The following is a 23,784-nucleotide window of genomic DNA, read 5'->3' on the forward strand; positions in this document are numbered from 1 at the left end:
TGCAGGTGTGTCAGTGCTTCGAGCAGGCCAAGCACCGGCGCATTGCACACCGCTTTGACCACCTGCCTGACACAGCTGCCAGTTCCACGTCCAGGGATCTGCCGACACTGAGGCAGCCTTCAAACCCCGACAACGTGACTCGCATCGTGCGCCGTGAACTGGAGGCCCTGGCTCCTGTTACGACCAACGCGCCCTTGTCGGACAACACCTTCACCCCAATATCATAATTCAAGCTGTCGTCCGCCAGGAGGTCGCCAACTTTGGCATGCCTTCTAGCCACCACATCGAACTTTGGAGTGCGAGCCCCATCTCTCCCGTGGTTGCTACCGCTATGTCTCGCAACACCTTCGTCCGAAGTTACCGATACCGCAATCCAGATGAGTGGCGTACCCCCGATGACCGGCCGATCTGTTTCACGTGCTCGCACGTAGGCCACATCTCTCGCCACAGCCACTGGTCCGCACCACCCCGACCTGTGCCCTACTGCCGCTACGACTATGGACCCCGTCGCTTTAAGCCTCGGAATGACCTGCCGAGAACACACCGCTTCCTCGTAGATCCAGCCACTCTCCCTCCCAGACAGCCCACTGTTCCCGCTCACCTCTTCCACACCGCAGTTACTCATCGTCCTCTGTAGGCCGCCTCGCGGGAAGCTAGCCAGTACTGCTCCCGGAGGTGATGCTGCATTGGTGCCCCGACCTTTAAGGCGGCGGTCAGCAACCGTTTTTCATCATGTTTGTGTGAGCGGTCTGGCTCATCCGTTTGCGCTAGAAAAATGATATTGAGCGCATTGTAAAGATAATTGTATCTTCTTTGCGATGATATGTGTCGCTAAAAGCTGTTCACGTTAGTATAATAGCAGTGAGCAAAAGAGCGAGGGGCATAAAACGATATTTTTGCTCGACTTGCCTGCATTTGCCTTGCTGTTTACGAAAACTACTGCTCCGAAAAGAAAACTGCTTCTGCAGCTTTTAGATGAAGTGTGACTCGAGAACCTTACAGGCAAGTGATTGAGTTATATTGGGTAGTTATTTAGAGCTGGTGCCATAAATAAGTGTGAAATTTAAAAGAATGACGCATTAATAACTCCTAGTCCAATTCATAAATCACAAACATATTTAGCAGGATTGTAGATAGTACCCATGTTGTTAATTCTTGAAAATTTCGTTGAGCTACATGTCATAATTTTTTAGTTTTCATTGTTCAAAGTTGGTCGTAACCTAGAAACTGCGCTGTTTTTAACCGAACGTTAGAAGCAAGTAAACGTCGTATGGGGAACAAATTCGGCACGCTAGATATTTAGGAAATATTCAAGGTCCTGCTCAAGGCGGAATTTCGCTATGACAAACAGAACGGTAGTACTGCGCCATTCAATTGCGTCATTTTTTGGTGCGCCGTAACCTCCGCAAAATACATCCAGCGCGAAAGATCACTTATATTCCAGGCTTTTTTCACAGGAACTGAAGTGGCTGGTTTTAATACTACCAGTGATGTAAATTTGGGTATGATAAACGACTCATGTTAGCTCGCACTCGCCCCTTTGTTGGTCGACGGGGCTGCTGCATTTGAATCTCACGGGCGTTTTGACTCAACAATGGAGTTCCGCCGGTCGACGACAGTGGCGCTGTCAAACATTTTGAAGCAAGACTTACGAGACAGACGACTGACTTCGCTGAAACCTGTCCTGCCTTTCGGTCGTTTCTTCGGCTGCTCAGCAGGCTGTCATCAGCGTATCGTGCTGTTTTGCTTGATGGTGTTTTTTTACTGTGCTTTTGTATTTGTGTGCAGCGCCGTTTTTTATCACTTTATCTTGCAGTTTTTTTTGTGTGTGTAAAAGTGTCAAATGGGGAATCGGTGGAAATACCTTCAGTGCAAAAGGTCGACGATGACAAAGCTTTGTATGCGCATGGCTGATGTCAGGGCCAAACGCAGGTGAGCCATTCGGACCGCAATTTTGTTATTAGTATCTGCATTGAAGTCCCAACTGTACCTGTGTCGCGTGCGTGAGCTACCTCGTAGTGTGTGTTATCGAGTGTGGTTTTTCATGAACGCGTGTGCAAGATTACCAGTGTCACGGCACTGTGACATTTCGTAAGGCGAGAGCAGAAATCTGCTGCATAATTCTTTGTTCCTTAGCTGGGGGCCTGTAGAAGTGGCTCTAAATTGGAGAGTTGAGGGGCTTGTGTTTCGAAATAAGCGGTGAGTTTTAAAAGTCCCAGACGGCATTGAGGGATATTTTATGTATATGACGACTCTCGTCCTCAGCATGCGCACGTCGCGGGTTGGATCCCAGATGTGGCAGATGGAATTTTTTTCTTCACTCCGCTCTGAAGTAAGTCTATAAACTGTTGGCATGTCTAAAAAATATACTACAGGTTATACAGGGCGATAAAATCCCCTGCTGATTCTGCATTGCGCAAAACATTTCGCGTTTGCGTTTTGTATTCCTCCTGAGCTCGTTAGGAGCTCGCAGTGCGTGGAAGCGGCAGTTTGCGTTGTGGGGGGATGGACACCTTTCTATGCGAGTGGCATTTGGCAGCTTATGTGTAGATTACGATGAGGGAGGGGCAAAGCGTGATGAAAAATCGTACAAGCGCACTGCGAGCCGTAGCTACTGCAGATACCTTAGTACCGGTGAAAAACTGTAGTTCTTAGCACTTGAAATTTTTTGCTGAGGAGGTTCAATTTTCTTCATTCATGCACCTAGCACGCGCCTATGATGCTGATTATCTTCCAGTTTCGTGCTAGGAGGCCGGTGCTTTCAAAGAAATATAATTGTGCTCGTGAAATTCACTGCATAACTGTGGCTAGAGAAATGCGCTAGTCAGTGCATGCTTCTGTTTCGTATTCACTGCAAGTAAATTTTTCTCCTCCTACTTCGCTGCAAGAATAAGTTGCTTGTGTGTATACTTCTTCAGTTAATCATCTCGGTTTATTGCGATCGTGAAGTACAATTTAGGGATGTCGAAGAAGCCCAACTTCTCATTTTTTATTGACTGTAGTGTTGAAAAGGGGCCAGAGAGCAAAACTAGTGATGCTTTTGAGCACTGACATTTCCTGTCACTTCCTGAAAATAGACTCGCATATGACATTGGTATGGACTTGTTTGCTTGCAGGCAGCCACCATGATGTGCGGGGGAGTTGTGCAAGGCATCTGAACGTGCTTAGCAGATGTTGCAATAAAATGGTCCTGTTTTTATAAGGAACATGCGTTTGTATTTTGAAAATGCACATCAATGGAAGTGAATGAAGCCTTCCGCTTTTGCCTCTACCAGTGGCGAAGTGCATGTGTGGACAGTGTGATTTCACTAGCATTGTAGTGTATGCAAAAGCATGCCCCCAAAATTATATGTCCATCACACACTGCAAGAAAAACAGAATGCACGGATAACATTCTTGAAAGGTATATGGGAGCGTAGCTGGTGATATGCATGCGCACAATGCAGCAAAAACAATGCCAGCATCTCTTGCCATTGTTTGCACTGCATGAAATACCAGTACCTTCCCTCAGCGGTGTGCAAACCACGGATTCCGAAATCGTTAGAAATGCAATTAGTTGTCAGTCTCGGCTACAGAGTATTATGATTCAAAACTAGCTCTTGTAAATGGCGCGGTTTCCGGAAGAGCTGCTCCGCAATAGTACAGCGACATTTACTGCGCATGGCGCTGCACGAATGCGCGTGTAGTGTCTAGATAGGAGTAGGTGAGTTGCATAAATATGGAAGTCTGCTATGGTGCGCTTGCTGCTCGCACCGCTGGAACTTCCTCTATGTGCACGTGCCAACCTGCTCGCGGGTGCTCAAAAGGGGTGGTGTCCCTCGTTGTTAGTCATGGCTGGAATTTGCCCCGTCCTAAGTCATTCAGTGCAGGTGTTTCCCCTCTTTCCTGTGAGGGCCGGCGAGGCGTCTCGAATCGGGGTAGAAAGGCGGGGAAGCAGCCCTTGGGACCAACAACACCGGCTCAGAACCAAAAGTTGTCAATTTTGCCCACCGGGCCGCAACTTTTTGACGTCATGCTGCTTACAATAGTGAGGGGTTTCACAGTTCCGCGAAGCTGATGTTTTGCGAAGGCGATTGAAATGCCTTCCAATCCAAGCTACTTCTGCAGCCAAGGCCAGGCTAGAAAGAGGAGACAGACCTGTGTGCCTCTGCTGCGGGGAGTGGGTAGAAGTTGTCAGGGCGCACCCACCCTGGGCGCAGTGGGGTTTGTAATAAAAATCTTTAGCGCGGCACCCAACCCTTGCTCTCACCGTCGTGGTGAAGCGGTGCGTTCGCGTTTCTTTCCAGGAACGACGCTTGCTCGGTCAACAACTGCGGGGGGTGGGGGGAATGCACACTGCCAGTAGCCTTTAGGTGCTCGCAGTTACATGCGTGGTCCTGACAGTCACCAGACTCGAGCGACAAGACGCGGTCAGGTTCGCCAGCGTAGCCTTGTAAAGTGCACCGGGGAAGGCTTGTCCACAGATGACTCACCCCTTTCATTTCTGGCTATTGAAGCCAGCACTGCCCGTTACTGCTCTGGAGACCACCTGCACCTACAATTATAAATGCATATTCGCAGAAAACATTCAAGGGCGTTCAGCCAACCCTGCAAACGCGTTTCTGAAGAACGGCAGATTGGGCTACTTGGAGTTCATTCATAGGGGTTGAGTGGACTTGATCTATAGTGGTTCAACAGCCCTGCCAGACATTGACAGAGAATAAGACGAGACCCACAGAAGGAGCCTCCTTGTACGTCGCCTTTTTCTCTGTGAGTGTCTGGTATCGCTGTTGAACCCCTAACCAACCAACCAATTGCAACCAACCAACCTGACATAAAATGTGCTCCGCCTGGCGGCCGCTAGGAGGGTACGCTAATGGAAAACTTGGTATAATGCAATACAGTAAGCCGTTAGTACAGGCTCGAGTATCCGAACTGCTGACATGATAGTACCAACACAGCTGCTTTCTTTTTTTTTCTCTGCGCTATTAGCCTCCCCGGTATGCCTGCTCATGGATGCAGCTGCGGACATATAACAAGACAAAAATAGCTACACACACACAAATACGCGAGGCCTTGCGGGCCTTGCGCGAGTGCGTTTGTTGAGTCCATGTGGAGAAAGAAAACAAAGCAGTCTGCAGGGGCGTTATTGTTCATTTCCCCTATCCCCCTAGCTGACAGAGTCCCATTATCTAAAAGCGACCGTCCACCCGGAAATTAGTCGATTTTTTTTTTCGCCAACAGTGAAGAGAAATGAGGGCTGAGAGCCTACATGTTGCGCCGCCGGGGTGGGGGGTCTGTGTGCGCTGCAGGAAATCCATAAATCTGAGTTTACCGTAGGAACTTCGTCCAGCGTACTTGTATATACGTGACGATAATTAACAACAGTTTTAAACCCTAATTTCTGAAAATGAAGTGGCATCATGCTTGAGCAGTAATTGCTACATTTTGATAGTTTTCAAATAGTTTTCAGGGGCGGCGAGGCTTGCCAAGCAGTGGTGGAACACTGCTTTTTTCTCGCCGTCCTCAGTTTTTTGTATTGCGCGAAAAACTGGAATAAAGAAATGAAATGCAATTTAGTGACTTTTCAAAAATGGTTTACCGTGTATGATCACACAAGGCAAAGCTATTTTTGAAACCGTACCATTTTCCGCGTTTGTGCGCGTGCGTGGGGGGATTTATACCCCTGTCACACGGGCAACTTTAGTGATACTTTCACGAAGTGCACTCCCCATGAACGAATAGCACTTTCATTGCGCTGTCACATGGCAAAATAGGTGCTATTTGAAAATCATGGTAGTGACGATCGGTGCTGCAGCACATTGTGAAAATTAGTTTGTTTTCGCAAATACTTGGAGAATATTTCATAGCAGATGTAATTGCTAAACGAACAGAGCCATGTTTCCGCTGATGAAAAACCTTTGAAATGTCGCCATGTAACTTCGAGAGTACTCCTAGGGAGCTGTCCAGAAAGTACAATAGTACAATTTAGGGGTTCGCAGCCGAACTTCTGTAGCAAGGCAGCAGAGGCTAGGCAAGAAATGAAAAGAAACTGGCTTTGCTCTCGTGACGGCAGGAGTGGTTTACCCCATAATCAGCGCATAAAAAGCTTTCTTGACTGACAAATTAGACTAATCCCTAACCGTCGCCCCGACTGCTTTCCTTCGCCACTTCGTAGCAGTAGCCCGAACAATGACCAGCCCACTTGCCACTGCGCAGTGACAAAGACCAGTCTCCTTCAATAATACATGGTACATTGCTGACGACACGCTGTCGCTCCGCCACAGAGTAGTCTTGGAGTAGAACGCCTCCGCTTATTTTTCATGCAGACTACTTCCGTACCTTCGTGCCGGCTTGGCAACCTTTCTCGGCGGTTTGTGCACACGTAATGGGCGTAGAAAAAAAGCACCAGTACGAAAAGAGGCATGGTGAATCCTTTGCGGATTGTGCAGTTGGTGTGGGATATGAAATTCGCACCATGGGAGCACTCAAAATCGTTAGAAAAGGGAACTGGATCTAATTTACCTCTTCACTGCGCAGAGTGGAAATGTGAGCCGGCTCTTGACAGTATCAAGGTTCTTGGCAGGAGTAGTGAATAAGACAGCGCGCGAGGTTTTTTGGGGCTTTTCTCTTTGCAAAGAAAGGAGCCGCATGTTGTAGTGATTGTTCTGCTGCTCTTCGAAGTAAGTAACCCGCATTCATTATATGTTTTTCATAACCACCAGGCCTTGATAGTAAATGACTTCTAATAAAGAAGTCCTTTCTGCATGTTGTGGATTTATTGTTATGCGCTGAAAGCGTTCTGTCGCTTTTGTTGTTTCTTGTTTGTTGTTTTTTTGCCGATTTACTGTATATCACTGTATTTTGCAATGATTTTCTGACGCTGCTTCTGCAAAGATACTTTTGTACAATAAGCAGGAAACCGGAACTTGGAGATCTACTGTAAGATTGAAGATGTTGAAGTCGTTGCACACTGTGATTCCACGAAGGAGGGTCGATGCGATAGCAGTTGTGCGCGGATCGAGTGACTGAGTGCCCGGTATATATTTGAGCCCCAACCTTGCGAATAAACAATTCGTAGTTCAGCCACTTTATTGTCTGTTTCTCTTTTCCAGTTTTTGTATTTTGGTTGGTTATTTATTTCTCATAGTAAAGAGTTTTAGTTGTTGCAGTTCTTGTGTTACGCAGGAGTGCTGAAGCGGGCACAACTCTCATCACGAGAAATTAGTTGCTACGCTGAGCTAAGCGTTTCGAGTAGACATGTAGTATGCAGTCTTCCCCGACTAGCCTGGCTTCCAGGACTATTGAGGATTTGAGGGCTCCAGGAGGCTCGTTTGTGGCGACCCTGTATCCCGGTAGCCGATCATCGTGCACATTGTACAGAAAATGAGGGTCCCAACAGGGGTGCCCTAACAGTGCTCATTTCTTCAGAAGGCATCAGCTGGAGGGTACTGACAAACTATGCCCCTCGTGCGTCTCTGCAGTGGATGCCATCATCAAATTTTCTGGGCAAGTGGGTTATCACGCTTTTGTCACGTGAATAACCTTTATAACAACTATACAGTCAGGTGTGGCTGAAGAAGTAGGTTCGACATCCGTGCGTGTGGTTGGTAGATGATGTTATTTTTTCAAAATGTTGACACGATGTGTTTAGACTTACGCCTTCGCTCCACTGTTGTTTCTTTTGGAACAGACATGTTTCTTCAGAAAAATAGTTGCCGCTACGGATATCGAGTATATGCTGCTGTGCAGGCCCAAGATGGCTCGCACATGACGTCAGAGACTCCGGCGTACCAAGGCGCAGGGGTTAGCGCATGATGTGACTGCAACACTTCGTGAAAAAGTAAAAAAAAAAAAAACGGTACTGCCAGTCGGCGTATTTATTTCTCTCTTCCTGGGTATTTTTTTGCGCAGTTTTTTGAACACGACAGACGAAATAAGTGTTACTGCAAAATTTGCAGTTGGACTGCAGTTGGACCCTTGAGGCCTTTACTAAAGCGCTTTTTTGAACGTACTATCACGATCAAAAGAAATGCGAACAGAGTGCAGGTCGAGCTGAGTATTCGAAGAGCAACTTTTGAGAAGGAAAACCGACACTCCTCTACTCTCTTCCTCGATTTTTTTTTTTCACATTCCCTCAAAATGCGGACTCAACTCGAATTCTGTCAGGCTCATGTATCCACGGGATGAATGGCCTTGTGAATGCCCTGTGTTGGCTGACACTCTGCCAACCGGTTCCGATGCGCTTGAGTTGCGCAGTTTCCACAGCTATTCTAAAAGATTTTTTTTTTTTTTCAGCAAGAGAGCTACCGGCGCTCCATGTTAGAAGGAGCACAGGGAACGCTGTGAGTAGCGAGAGAGGAGGCGGCCAGAGATAATTTTCCTAGGGCGAAGACACGATCTTGCACCCCTGCCTCGCGCTATGGCTCATCGGTTGAGAACCGCTGTCCTGAAACGCCGCCAAATATTTCGAATCGGCTCCTGGACAATGCATACCACTGGGAGACCAGATCTGCGAATTTCCGCTACCTATCGCCGAAATTCACTAATTGTGCAAGGATCGATTCGCCCCAGACCTCAGCGTGAGCACAAAATGTTTTCTTATGCTAGAGCAAACATAACGAAACAGAGCAGCAGAAGCGATTTCAGTTGAAAAGTGACGTGAAAGCAAAAGTCCACTGATTTTGCGGACATCAGCTGGAGGACTACCATGGTGCATATAGCTCTGACTTCCCGCATTCCACGGAATGGAGAAAAAATTAGCCTTTTACTATACAAATTTACTACACAAACAGTGCCAGTACAAAAAGAGGGGGGGGGGTAGTGCAATATCCACATTCGATCGCTTATTTTCTAGACAGATGCTGCCGCACACTCACATCCGTGTTCACAAGACAGCAGGGAATCAGAACTGTTGGAATTATCACAATTTCGTGCTGATCACTAACGATACCAGAAAAGCAGGAACGTTGCGTCGTGTGGCAACAAAATGCAGTTCCAATGAATTGATGGAAATGCCCACAGTAGGGAGAAACTCCACGCGATTGTAATGAGTACTTATTAGCTCTTGCCAGCTATGTCCCGCAGTCTCCAGTCGAAGTTTCACAGGCAGTGTTTCCTTTTTGTTTTTCGAACCTTGGTTTAATTTGACAATAAAAAGTGAACGAAAAGAATGTTGCCGGCTGCGGCCGTAAGCGCTTTCGGGACCTTTGTTATCATGCATGGATGCGTGGGCGGACAAAAAAAAAATCAGCATTACTTGCAACGCATCTCTACGTCACAGACTGAAGCACAAAAGGGTTTACCTCTCCCAAGCTATTATCGGGAACGGGTGGGAGATGAAGGGGGCTAACATACTGTGATATTGCTTTCTTTTCCTCTCCGCAGCTACTGACCCAACAACATTAGTACTTGAACGCAATATGTTCTGTGCACGCCTAGCAATACAGAGAAGATATCAGCGTTGCTAGGCATGCACAGAAACACGTTCAGCGCCATTTGGACAAACTCGCAAGACGGGAATGGCGATCTTTCTGCGCAAAGCTCGATCCCAGAAAGCCCCTTTCGAAGATTTGGAGCATTGTGCGCAGCCTCAGTAGTCAGCCGGCACCATTAAATCCTTTTGAGTGCGTAGCTCTGAATGCGAATATTTCTCGTCTCGACGCAGCGGAGGCTTTCTGTTCTAAGATAATTGCTCGTTCATCAGCCGTATCGGTGCCACTATCTCCCCAAAGATTTATCTCTTCACCTAACACCGCCCTCCTTGACGAACCATTCACTATGGATGAACTTCATGGGGCTCTGGCAACTACCAATAAAAGATCCTGCCCTGGACCCGATGGCATAAGCTACACTACCCTCTAACAGTACCTTTTGCTGGGCTAGTTGGTGTGACATTGTGTTCAGAAAAGAAAAAACAGCGCTAAATTCTACACAAACCACACAGAAAGACGGACAGGACGGGCGCTGACTCCAACTAAGTTTATTGAAAGCCACATGTAGCATATATATAGCCCGAAGAAGGTGAACGCATGCGCATTTCCCACATGGCAACAACACCCACACACACACGGACGATAACTTCTCATAATCGCGTATTTTTTAACAATCTGTGCTCACTTCCTCGTAGGGAAATAGAAGTGGTGCTGACGCACATGCCACCCCTCTCTTTGATAAAAAAAGGCTTCTGCCAGTTCGCGAGCTAATCTATCTTTACTTCTGGTTAGAATTTTAATCTCTTCAAGTCGTGGTGCACAGTGCTTTTTATTTTCATCAATGCAAGAGCGGCAATGGGCGGGAAGGTTTTTGAACGAATCCGATGCGTTCCCTAAGGACCTTCTGTGTTCCCCGGCACGCTCGTTGACGCAGCGTCCGGTCTGACCGACGTACACTTTGCCACATGTAAGGGGGATCTCGTAGACCACTCCTGTGGCACACCTTACGTACGGCTTTGAGTGCTTCTTCCCACACCCAGATGTGGCTTTCGCACCGCTGCTAATCTTGGGGCACATCTTTGCCAATTTGCAGGGGGCGGAGAAGACCACGGGGACTCCGTACTTGTTGCCAACTCGATTTAAATTGTGGGACACCTTGTGCATATACGGTATCACCACTGGTCTGGCTTCACCGAAAGGTTCTTTCCTCCGTTTCCCCTTTGGCTTGCCCTTAAGTTTCTGCAGCAATGCCTCGGTTACGGCAGCCAAGACGTGGTCAGGGAACCCTGCTTTACGCAGTCTGTACACCTCGCCCTCGAAGCTCTCCCGCATCATGTGAGAGCACGACTTGAGGAGTGCTGATTCCATAGAAAGGGTGGCGATAGCCCTCTTGACAGCTTTGGATTGAGCCGAATCATACGGTAAAAAATCTTTCTTGGCCCTGGGCAGGTAGCGCCAGCAAACACTGGCATTACCGGCTTTGTGGGAAATGCGCATGCGTTCACCTTCTTCGGGCTATATATATGCTACATGTGGCTTTCAATAAACTTAGTTGGAGTCAGCGGCCGTCTGTCTGTCTTTCTGTGTGGTTTGTGTAGAATTTAGCGCTGTTTTTTCTTTTCTGTACACTACCCTCTCTCACCTGACAACTAGCGCCAAGGTTCAACTCCTCGCAGTTTATAACGCCTCCTGGGAGTTCGGCCGCCTTGAAACATGTTGGAAGCGTGCGCGTGTCATACCCATCCTCAAGCCTGGAAAACCATCAACTGACTTAAACGCCTATCGTCCTATAGCCCTTCTAAGTTGCGTCGGGAAGTTGATGGAGAAAATGGTTCACTCCCGTTTAACCTGGGACCTGACGAACAGGGGAATTTATCCTCCGACCATGTCTGGTTTTCGAAAAGGACGCAGCAGCATTGACAATGTTATTGCCCTTGCCAATTGTGTTAAACGCAGCAAAGCAGTGCGGTCTATGACCATTGCAGTGTTTCTTGACGTGAAGGGAGCATTTTACAACGTCACACATGAGGCAATTCACTCAGCTTTACAATCAATTGGCATTACCGGACGAATGTATAACTGGCTGCGTGACTATCTTCATGAGAGGTCGATTTTTATGTCAACATGTGAAGGTGACACAGCTCCGCATCAAATATCTCGCGGAGTACCTCAGGGGGGTATACTAAGTCCCACCCTTTTCAATCTCTCACTTGTTGGCTTGGAAAAATGCTTGCCACCGACAGTTGAAATCTCCTTTTATGCAGATGACATTTGTATATGGTGTTCCGGACGCAATAGGCGCATTGTGCATGCCCGTCTACAGAGGGCAATAGGCTCCATTGAATCATTCTCAAGCAAGCGCGGTCTTGCCATCTCGTCCGATAAAAGCTCAGCAATTGCATTTTCAAGGCGTGATCTTTCGCGCTACGGGCTGAAAGTTGCTGGTACTCCAATACCGTACGTCACAACCCATAAATTTCTGGGGGTAACGTTTGACAGGTCACTGTCATGGTCCCCACATGTGCAACAGATGAAAGTCAAACTCTGTTCTTACGCCTCTATTTTTCGTATGCTCTCCACCAGCAGAACAGGCTGTTCTACACCATCATTACTTCGACTGCATGGAGCCCTCTGTGAAGGCTTTCTGCGCTACAGTCTCCCAGCTCTGGAGGGTATTTCGCAAACTAATATTAAAATCCTTGAAGCCATGCAAGCTAAAGCCTTGCGAATCTGTCTCGGCCTTCCCAAAAACACCTCCACAATGGGTACTCTAGCTGAGAGCAGACGTCTATCGGCATCAGTGCTTTTAACCCAGGAGCTCCTTCGTGCCCAGGTGCGGTTTGTGGCTCGTGTACCAAACCACCCACTCGCTGAGTACTGCATGGAGGAAATTTCTAACATTCACCCATCACAGTACCAGCGTCCTGTCACAACCTCCACCGCACCTTGGAGGTATGCAGCATGGCAAATTAAGATCACCATCCCTGGCATTAAAAGAAAAACAAACACCCCCAATCCTGCACTTAAATACTCTGCGCTTGAGCACATTCATAGTTGCTACAATGCGTACCGTCACATCTACACTGATGGCTCTGTCACGTCCTTGCCATCTGCGATTGGCGTCTGGATTCCGTCAACATGCACCACAATTTCAGCGATACTCAGTCACCGCACCTCGACTACTGCTACCGAGCTGGCTGCCCTGCGTGTTGCATTCACTTACATCCTACAACAACCGCCAACAGCGTGGGTTGTCTTCAGTGACTCTCGCGCTGCTCTACAGGCGATAAATTCACCAGGAAGCCTTCAAGAGCAGATCGTCGATGACTTGAATAGGTTACACACCGAGGCCTGTGAGTTACGTCATCGTGTTGTGCTTCAGTGGTTACCCGCTCACTGTGGCCTCGCAGGCAATGATCGTGCTGACGGTGCAGCAAGATCGGCGCATGGCGACACCTCCTTGGTTCTACCGATACCCTTTTTCTCGCAGTGATGGCGCGAGACTTCTCGCTACTAAAGCCTGGCAGACGCAACGCTCTTTGTGGTGTGATCTGCGGCGTCAATACAGACCCCTCTTTCGCATTGACCCCGTTTGTGAATTCCGCATGCCCCGGAATTTAAATAGACGTGACAGTAATTGCCTGCACCGAATTCGTCTGGACGTTGCCTTTTCTAATTTCTATCTTCATAAAATTGGTGTATCAAGTAGCCCTCTGTGCCCGACATGTGGTGTGCGTGAAGATATTGAACACTTGATTTGCCGCTGCCAAATCTTTAATACTCATCGCAAGGCCCTGTTAGGTGCTTTAGGACTTCATCAGGACGACCCCGTGCACCTGGAGCATGTCCTTGGACCCTGGACTGATGCAACTTCGGCTGAGCGAGGGACAAAAGCTCTCTTAGTTTTTCTAAGGGACACGGGTTTAGTGGACATACTTTGATAGTCATCTAAGGGACACGGTTTTAGTGGACATACTTTGATAATCATTGTGTGCGTGAGAGTGCGTGAGTGTTGAGTATGTTTGATGCAATATGTTTGTACCATTCTGATATGCCTTATTCTGCCCATTTCCTCTTATTTACTGTTACCATATCAGCTTTCTCTTAGAATTCTACATAGCACTGGCAGTGTGTGAGTAAACAATAAAAACACTCGCCATGCATCGAAATCTCGGGTTGATGTTTCACTGCAGGTGTTTTTCCTGCAATTGCGAAATAAATGTCTGCATGGCGAACGGTAATCAATAGCACACAAGCTACGCGCCACGCGCCTTTGACGGCAGAAAAGGCTGTGACAACACACATGGAAACCGCCCTTTGAAACCACGAGGTCATCTACTAGTCCGCTGCATCCATTTCGACATCATCTATATTGTTTTACGAAGGCCATAGCTCATAGACGTCTTGTGGGCCTTTGTTATGGATGCCAGTGGAACCTACGAAGGTTTATTTTGTTAAATTGCTTGCCATGGCTGCCGCTGCTAGTCATCAAATTATTGTTCAGGGTCGTGAGAAAAGAATAACTATAAAACAACGTGTACAACTCTGGAAAAAATGGAAACAAAATATGATTTCTGTAAATGTCAAAGATATGGAGACTTTCCGCATTAGAAAAAGTGCCTCCTAAAAAAGAATCGCCAGGCACCATGGCAGGGCCGCCAAGGGGTGCATGGGGGCGAAACACGTTCGAGCACGGTCGTCGTTGTCGGGGCGTTTATCCCCCCTCCGTGACTAACCGCCGCTTTCTGCCGCAATGCGAGGGAGAGGAGGTCAAGGTAACGCAGAGAGGAGGACCAGACCGTCTCGGAGGAGCGCTTTTTCGCTTCCATGGACAAGTGGAGCCGCCCTGGTGGTTGAACTAACGTCTTGTCCAAGATGGCCGCCGTGGTACCCCGCCTTAAATCCTCTACTGCCCCAGCCTTTGGCCAGTAATCTCCTCTATGTCTTTGTGGATGGTGTTCCTGTTTCTTCCCTCACTGACACTAGTGCCCAAGTCTCAGTTCTCAGCTCATCCTTTTGCCGTCACCTCAAAAAAGTCCAGACCACTGCCACTTCACCCACCGTTCACGTTGCCGATGATGGCAGCACTGCTGCCGTCACTGGCCTGTGCACTGCCCACGTCACTGTTGCCGATCATCACATCCCAGTTTTGTTCACTGTCCTCGAACACTGCCCTCACAATGTGATCCTTGGTCTTGACTGTCTAACGGCTCACCCTGCCCTTACGGACTGCCCTTATGCAGCCTTCTTCGATTGGACCTGCCTCTCTGCTCAGCCGACACAACCTCCACGCCCTGCCTTCGCTCGCCTGCCCCCTGACTCTGCCGTTTACGTGCCTATGTCACCGTTTCCTGATGGGGATTATCTTGCCTGCCCACTCGCCGATGTCGTCCTCTCCCTTCTTCCGCACCTCATCGTGAGTCACCAAGAATAGCACCTACCTTCCTGCCCTCACCTTCAGCTTGTCACCACAAGTTCTTCCTGCAGGTTGTTTTCTCTCACCTGGACCGCCTTCTACTGTCTCGCAAGCGCCCGACATCCCGGCCAACGTTCCGCAATCCATTTCTGCAATGATTGCTTCTCATCTGAGCCCCGAGCACGCACAGGATCTTCACAACCCTTTGCTGTCCTACACCGACATTTTTTACTTTGCTCCTGCTCCTCTGGGTCAAACGTCGGTAGTGAATCACCGCATTGACACCAGCAATGCCAGACCTATACACCGGAGGCCTTACCAGAGCGCCAGGTCATCCAGCGGGAGGCCGACAAGATGTTGGCCAACGATATCATCGAGCCTTCCCTTGGGCATCTCCTGTTGTGCTCGTGAAAAAGAAAGACCACAGTTGGCGGTTTTGTGTGACTATCGGCATCTCAACAAGGTCATGAAGAAAGATGTCTATTCCCTTCCGCGCATAGATGATGCCCTGGACTGTTTATATGGCGCCCGCTACTTTTCTTCCATTGACCTTCGTAGCGGCTATTGGCAAACCTCTGTTGACGCAAGAGACCGCGAGAAAACAGCTTTCGTCACCCCTGATGGCCTTTACCAATTTAAGGTCATGCCTTTCGGACTTTGTAACACCCCTCCCTGCCACATTTGAACAGATGATGGACTCGTTACTCCGCAGCTTCAAGTGGACTACCTGTCTTTGTTACTAAGATGATGCAATTGTTTTCTCGCCTTCATTTGAAACCCACCTGCTTCGCCTTTCGTCCATCTTGGCACTTTTCAGCCGCGCCGGTCTTCAACTCAACTAAAAAAAATGCACTTTCGGCCGCCGCGAATTTAAAGTCCCTGGCTGTTTGGTGAATGCAAGTGGCATACAACCTGATCCTGATAAAGTTCGTGCTGTCAGTGCTTTTTCCTGTCCCCGTTCGCCCAGCGATGTCCGCAGTTTCATCGGTCTCTGTTCCTACTTTCGCCGGTTCGTCCCGAACTTCGCAGCCGTCGCTCGCCCTCTCACCAATTGGTCTTAGACCAAACAGTTGCCTTGGCGGATGAGTGATAAGTTCCCCTGCCAAGCAACCATAAGTCCGCCTCGTGCGGCATAAGCCCAATTTGTGGCCCTTTTTTAGGACTTCTTCCAAATGTACACCCCTAAAGAAAGCCGAGCGTCAGGCCGGGGTACGCTTGTACCCTTTTGACCGGGGGGTGCCCGGCGGTGGGTTTCGAACCACCCACCTCCCGCAGCCGAGACGGGCGCTCAAACCACTAGGCCACGACTGCGGTCCTTTCTCCTGGGGACCAGAGCTGGCTACTGCATTCTCCAGCCTTGTCGCCGTCCTCACCAACCCTCCTGTATTGGCCCATTTCAGCCTGTCTGCCCCGACAACTTCGCACCGTTGCAAGTGGTCACGGAATTGGCGCCATTCTACGCAAGCCGTCTACTTTCTTCCTCAGAGAAGAATTACTCCATTACAGAATGCGAGTGCCTGGCTCTCGTTTGGGCCATTGGAAAATTCCGCACATACTTGTTCGGTCGACCATACACTGTTATAACTGACTACCACGCCCTGTGTTTGCTCTCATCTCTCAAGGACCCTACTGGCCGTCTTGGCCAGTGGGCACTACGATTGCAAGAATATACCTTTTCCGTAGTTCACAAGTCCGGTCGCCTCCATCAAGATGCAGACTGCCTGTCACGTTATCCCGTCGATCCCCTTTCTTCTACAGACTGTGAGTCGGACGTCTGTGTCCTCTCCATCTGCGACCTCTCCCACATTGCCGACGAACAGCGCTTGGATCCCACCCTCACTGCTCTCATCGACCGCCTCAGCACAGACCGTTGTGACACTTCTCTGGCCAGGTTTTCGCTGGACGGGAACACGCTGTACCGCCGCAACATGCGACCTGATAGCGCTGAGCACTTGCTAGTCGTTCCCCGACACTTACGCTCCACTATCCTCGAAGAACTGCATGACGCACCTAGGGCTGGCCATCTTGGTGTCTCCCATATGTACGACCGCGTACACCGGTGTTTCTTCTGGCCTGGTCTGTACTGCTCCGTCCAACGCTACGTGGCCGCTTGCGACCTCTGTCAGCGCCGAAAGAAGCCCCCCGTTCTGCCGTCCGGACACCTACAGCTGATTCCCATCCCGACCGATCCGTTTTCTTGTGTTGGGCTCGGTTTACTTGGGCCCTTCCCGGAGTCCTCCTCGGGGAACAAGTGGATTGCCGTCGCCACCGATTATGCCACGCGGTACGTGATCACTCGCGCCCTTCCAACCAGCTGCGCCACTGACGTCGCTGACTTCCTTCTGCACGACGTCATATTACACCATGGCGCTCCCCGTCAACTCCTTACCGACCGTGGCCGCTGCTTCCTCTCCCGAGTTGTTGACGAAATCCTTCGTTCGTGCTCCGTTCGTCACAAGTTCACCACGGCTTATCATCCTCAGACGAATGGCCTTACAGAGCGTCTCAACTGCAGGCTGACGGACATGCTCGACATGTATGTATCCGACGACCACTGGGACTGGGATATCAGCTTGCCTTTTGTCACCTTTGCGTATAAACCTTCGCGCCATGACACCGCTGGTTACTCGCCCTTCTACCTTCTCCTTGGACGAGACCCCTTACTGCCCTTCGACACTCTGCTGCCCACAGCCGGCCCTGTCACTACCTATGCGCGCCCAAGCAGACGCCGCCCGCCAGGTTGCTCATCACAAGCTCTCCGCCCCTCAAGAGGCTCAAAAACACCACCAGACAAAGACATCCGACAGAGCACAAATAAGAACATCCACATATTTACTGTGTAGAAGAAGGACGTCGGGGACGGCGTCGAGGTCGGCGATGGAGCTGGGCGACCAAGACCGACACGATCTGCGCGATGGCAATTCCACAACCGCTTCTTCTTCATCGGCGTCCAGCGAAGGGGTCCATCTTCTTCTTCACAATGCCCCCCAGAGAGAAAGGAGCCATCCTGGCGACTTAAGGGGACGAAGATACGATGGGGTCGTAGAACGGCTTAAGGCGCTGCACATGTACAGTTTCACGGCCATGGCGCCGAAGATCAGAAGGTGGTGTAAGAGGCTCAACAATGTAATTGACTGGCGAAGTGCGCTCGACGACACGGTAGGGCCCATGGTACTTGGAGAGCAGTTTTTTTGAGAGGCCGGGACTGCTGGATGGAACCCATAGCCACACGAGCGAGCCGGGCTCGAAGTGTGGTGCATTCCTATGAGTGGTGTCATGGTGATGTTTTTGGCGCCATTGAGAGTCGGTCGTGAACGATCGGGCAATCTGGCGGCATTCTTCGGCGTGCTGTGCAGCTTTGGTAACGGTGGTACATTCAGAGGCATCAGGTTTGTAGGGCAGCACTGTGTCAAGGGGAGCAGATGGATGTCGACCGTATAGCAAAAAGAACGGAGAGAAACCCGTGCTGGATTGCGTAGCAGTGTTGTATGCATAGGTGATATAAGGCAGAAACGATTTCACAACTGAAACGATTTTCAGGTGCCTAGCCCTAATATATTTTATGCAATTGATAATAAAGCTGGCAGCAGAGCACTTAAGTGTGGAACTCCACTCCTCTGCCATTAATAATGTTGCCTGATTCTAAAAAATTTCTGGGGGGCAAAAACCACGTGCGGACTGCTCCGCACAAACTGGGTACCCACCCAGCCAGGCTGCGCTTCCAGAGGGCGTCCGGGTTGAACTGGCCCGAGTCGATCTTCATGTCGGTGCCCTCGATGTGGCGCAGCAGACGCCCCGGCCACCGGCCGTCCGCGGCCGCCAGGAGCGTGTTGGTGGCCGACGACGGCTGAGAAGCCAGGGACGACAGGTCACTGTTGCTGCTGTCGCTGCCTGCAGAGGCACACAGGCACACTTCCTTATGGCCACTGAAGAAAATCACTTGTGGTGTGCCTGATGCTATCAGTGCGCCGAAGCTCAAGTGCGTGACAGACCACAGAGCAGTAGTCGTAATACCAACTTCTGTGCCATTCTCAGAATAAGATAATTATGTACAGTGAAAAAAAGTTCAATGCTTAGACAGCATTTCTCACAGAGTGTTCCAAACTGGTGCTGTCATATGCTGCAACACAATGGGGCAAATTATGCAGCCCACAGTGCACAGAAATGAAGGATGAGGCTCCGCTCTCAAGCCCACAGAGAAGTGCTTGGCACCCGCAAGACCAATACACAAGGGTAGCGCTCTCTGGTAGTTTTTAGTACGGTTAGTAGCGCCACTACACATAGCAAGCAAAACGAGAGAATTGGTTCAAGAGAGAGCTGGGCCACAATGCGAGCACTACACTACTTGGTACGCCCAAGCTCCGTAGAGATCTATGTATAAAGAAGTCCGTTAATTCGAAAGCGAGTCGGTTCCGCTACGGATATTTCCAACTATGTGCCACCGCGTCTAAGTGGCTTGGCACACAGCACGTGGCCGCCCTCCCCAAAAAAAACCACCTCGGCACAGTTAGGGGCTGCGCACATCCTAAACGGGGACAGAAGATGGATAAAACCGTGGAGTCTGAGAGGGCAAAGCCTAAATGGTGCCATCACTGGTGTGGCGGCCGCTGGCGCCAGAGGGTAGGGGTTGGCGGCTGCCTACACCCTCTTTTCCACACAACCTCCGAAGCTCAAAACTAAATACTTGTTAATTCAAGCCCTGTTAATTCGGAAATACGGAAAAGTACTGGTAGCGCTGTCCCATCCAACACCTATGAAGGCTATGACTTCGGACGGGCGCTACAAATTACGTGCGGAAAACTTTTTCTTCTTTGCGAGTGTCGTCCATCCTTCCACCCCTCAGTCGCCAACAGAAGCATGTGGTCAGCCGCGATCATGACGCTGGCTTTCAGCATCGCTCGCTGCAAAAGGCGTGTGCTGCTGCCATGCGTTCCAATGATTGAGTGGCAGTAGGTGGCGAACATACCGAAAACCAGGCTTACCGCACACACGCTGGCACTCGGCCCAGGTCGCTTCCCCCCCTCTTGCAGGCACCGTGGTGTTATCAGCACCTTGGCACACTGCCAAGAAATGCGTTGCGGACCACCGTGCGAAAGGGAGGGAAGCATTCACAACGGCGTTTTTTTCCCACATTCTTGGGCAAAAACCAGGGGTTCATTAATGGGATCGTTATGCGAGCCATCATAATGGGATCGTTATGCGGACCAAAATTGCATTGAAAATGCAAAAATGGAAACGGGAAATTGAAATCCCTTCATTATAAGCCCCATTTCGCTGTAAGTGGCTTCACTATAAGTGGGCTCGACTGTACTTCAAAATTTTGAATACTGGACATTTGGATAGAATCGAACATCGAATATTTTACTATTCGACCGAATATTTGGAATTACAGAATACAGTTACAGCTGGATGTAATGAACCTCTATATAGTAAATTCCTCAATATTACGCAGTTCCTCATTTCTCCAATGCCGCCGCCATTGAAGCACGTGTATTTGAGACCTCCACGTATTGAAGGTCTTGCAGAAGTTGACCTTGATATAACCCACTCGCTATGTTGACTATCTCTTAGGTTACGATATTTGGCACAAAGGTTTAATGACAATTAAGCATGAACTGACGTGAGAGGATCGTCTATGATTGCGATGAGTGACTGCAGGTGTGACACAATGCGCCATGCTCCAGCGGTCCGTTGCTTTCCCCTGTGGGACGTCGTGGCACTGGAACAGTTCATTCTCAAAAGCAGCAGTAAGGCATAATAGCAGTGCACGTCCATCACCACAGGGCTCGTGGGATTCCGGCGCTCGTGCGTCGGGAGCGGAGAGCGCCACTGACACAACAGCGGACCGACCGCGCGCCGCAGTTGAGCCGCCCTTTCCTCACTTGCCAAAGCTGTGGCGGAGGTGGTGGCGGCTGCTGCCAGCGCAATTGCGAAACATTTCTCCGCGTTTATGGCTTCTAGTAACAAGGTTCCCTGCAAACATTTTCATTTCACCTACATTTATTTCTTATTTTGGTTTCCATTCTGCACTGCAATTTCGAGTCTTCTCGCGAAATATGCATGGAATGAAAACCTCGACATCGTCAACTTTTTCAATTTCTTTACATCCAGGTTTAACTGCATTTGCATGTAGCTAGTCATCAGTATTTGTCTGAAATGACCAAAAGCCAGCTTGAAATTGCGTTGAATACTGACCCCCGTGCTTACAATGACATCACACATGCATGCTTGCTCGCAGAAGTCTGCGGCCACAAAATGCAAAATTTTAAAACAAAACATTGTCACATCATCGCTGTGACACTTGGCACAAGGGAACCAACGGACATTGCTTGCCTGAGCGCTTCTTTCGACGCAGGGAGTCCGTGTCGCTCTGCGCCGTCTGGATGGTGACTATGCACTCCGAGATGTACTTCACGTACAGCTGGCTCGACAGGAACGCCTTCAGGTGGTTCTGCATCACATCACACACCCACCTCTGCTAGCTGTGGTGCCACTCCACATCGGGGAGAGGCTGCACAAATGGGGCCTCTATTCCGTTGTCCGAGTGAGTCGATTAACCCCGCTTGCACTCCTAAGACTGTACCGCAGACATTGTTTGTTTCCATAATTTGCGACTTTTTTTTCTCACTCTAGACATATCTACATACACAGCATCACACAAATTCAAAATTGGAAATTTGTGTTCCACACAAAAAAAAAAAAATTATAAGTACGTCTTGACTTGTAGCATGCCTGTAGAAATAGAATGAACAAGAAACTAGCCTTCTCCTGCATATTTTTAACTGTGCAGGCTTTTTGAAAGGTTCAGAGAATGAAACAAATAGTGGAAAACAATGTCTTTGAGATATAGCACTGATAATTTGTGACCGTAGTAACAGCATCAATTCTAATATGCACAAATGCTAAAATATCAATCCATCAAAAAACAAAATTTCTGCTGAAAGCTGTGTCCCCTAAAGGCAATGGAGTGAAAGCTCATTAATTAGAGACTCGAGGAATTGGAAAGAATGTTCCAACTGCCCCTAGTTCAAACTATCAAATGACCTCGAAAAAAGTGACAAGAGCCACCTGCATCGGGGCAAATTTATTTAGTGAAAAACTTGGCCGCTTCTGAGTTGAGTAGAGCACAACGACTGCTTTTCCCATCTCCCTGTTGGGACTGTCCCGGCAGAATGGCATGAGGGGGCCGACAGCTGCTGCAGGAATGAGCTCTTTCTTTGTGACGCAGGAGTGGGGTGGCCTGCAATTCAGGTTGGGCTGTCTGGACGCGCCCTGCTGGTGCCTGAGGGGGAATGACCCACAGTGCCCAATGCACTGGCCACACTGGCAGTGAAATTTATCCACATTTTTTAATTGACGAGCTTTTCTTGCATAACACTAGGGGTTGTTTCGAATGGAAAAAAACAAAACAAACAAATACAGACACACGGAATTCACTTCCTCAAATCTGCTCTTAACAGAAAAAGGCCTTGGGAGTGAGGCAGTGCCCCGATGCACACTTGGCTCCTTGTGGGGGTGCAGATGCCCTCCATGCTGACAGCAGCGCTCTCTCCAACCTGCGATTCTCTCCAGTTGGATGCTTTCTTCTTCCGTCCCAATTATGCACTTGCAAGTAACAGCAATGCACTCCAGACTGACCCCCCTTTCCCCAATCATCTCCCACATTTCCTCCAGCAGGGGTCGTTGTGCACCCACTCCCCGCTTCCCCAATGCCCGCAGCCCGAAAACAGGCTGGTTTAGGGGGAATCCCCCAAGGTGGAGTAGATAAGGGAGTAATTAATTGCTCACTGGCATCCACCCAAGCGCAGCCATACGGCTACTAAGGAAAGCCATAGAGGAGCGTAGTATGGCTCTGCCTGGGTGGATGCCAGTGAGCAATTCATTACCCCCTTACTACAAAAACAGCCACACAGCCGAGAAACTGAACAAAAGCTAGCCCAATCTGCTAACATTTCTCAGGCTGCTGCTCTTCTATCCGCATTGTGGGCTGTTGTCACGTTGTGTGTGGCCACCATCGCTCCTCCACTACGCATGCCTACATCTGCTGCCACTCCACTCTTGCTCCTCCTCTGCCATGACTTTTCTTCCCTGACAGCAACAAACGTCTGTACACAGGGCATTGGTCTGCAAAATAAAGCTACTACTACCACATAATTTCCACTTACTCATTTAAAGGGGCCCTGGGATGTAGACAGAGCATGAGGTCTTTATTCTTTGTATGCAGAGTAAGGGGCACTGGCTCCTGAACGCCCAAAGAAATTGCTGAAATATTTAATGTTTTAATCCTTTGCAGAAGTGCTCGTTTTGAGCTGATGGTGTCGCAATGCAGCAGCCATTTTCCACAGTGGAAATGGGGTGGCATGCAGATTGGGTGCTGCCTCTCTGGTTGGTTGTGCGTCCTGTTTGTATATCATTCCTTTATACTTGCGGTATGGATCCAAAATATTATGTCTCTGAGTACTGAAACTTTTTTGCACGGCCGCTCGATGCAAAACGCAAAGCGAGGTGCGGACAGCCGACAATGGGCGAGTGCATCCTGGCGGAGTTTACAGTCGTGACCACTGTTTTCCGTGAGGGCGCCGCTGTTCGGGGACAAGTCACCCGGTTTCTCAGGAGTGGACTCCCTAAGCACTCCTTGCTTCGTCGTGTCCGAGCGCGTCTGCCTCACGTGCCTGCAGTGCTTTCTTTGGATTTTCTGTTGTGAGCGTGAGTGCTTAGCAATGTTTACCTTGCCTCTGCAGTGCTGGACTTGGACTTTGTGTGCGCGCGAATGAGTGCACACATTTGCTGTGTGCCACTGTGCGTCACAACTGTGACACATCCCAAGTTTCCCACCACACTACAGCGTCCAGAAGCGTGGCTGAAATTATCGCTCGCCAAGGACTGACAGGTCTCTGGTGTGTTCCTTGCATTTTACAGAGAATGACTGCAAAAAGGAAGGCGGAGGTTTGTTCC

The 23,784-nt window shown here is 49.3% G+C and overlaps 1 protein-coding gene across 3 annotated transcripts in view; it reads right to left on the reverse strand.

Moving 5' to 3' along the window:
• The window catches only part of pkaap (A-kinase anchoring protein pkaap), a 71,023-nt gene that overhangs the window by 15,317 nt on the left and 31,922 nt on the right, over positions 1–23,784 (reverse strand). For all 3 annotated transcript variants that reach the window (XR_016286468.1, XM_089564053.1, XM_089564052.1), the window contains exons 8-9: positions 21,163–21,280; positions 18,534–18,720 (exon numbers count right to left, since the gene is read on the reverse strand). Coding sequence is in view for 2 of the 3 variants with exons in the window: in XM_089564053.1 (XP_089420179.1) it covers positions 18,534–18,720; positions 21,163–21,280 (305 nt within the window). In the remaining variant the exon portion in view is untranslated. The remainder of the gene's footprint in view (positions 1–18,533; positions 18,721–21,162; positions 21,281–23,784) is intronic.

Source organism: Amblyomma mixtum, chromosome 10 (assembly GCF_055824585.1).
Source record: "Amblyomma mixtum isolate Tamu chromosome 10, ASM5582458v1, whole genome shotgun sequence".
Taxonomy (NCBI): Eukaryota; Metazoa; Arthropoda; class Arachnida; order Ixodida; family Ixodidae; genus Amblyomma; species Amblyomma mixtum.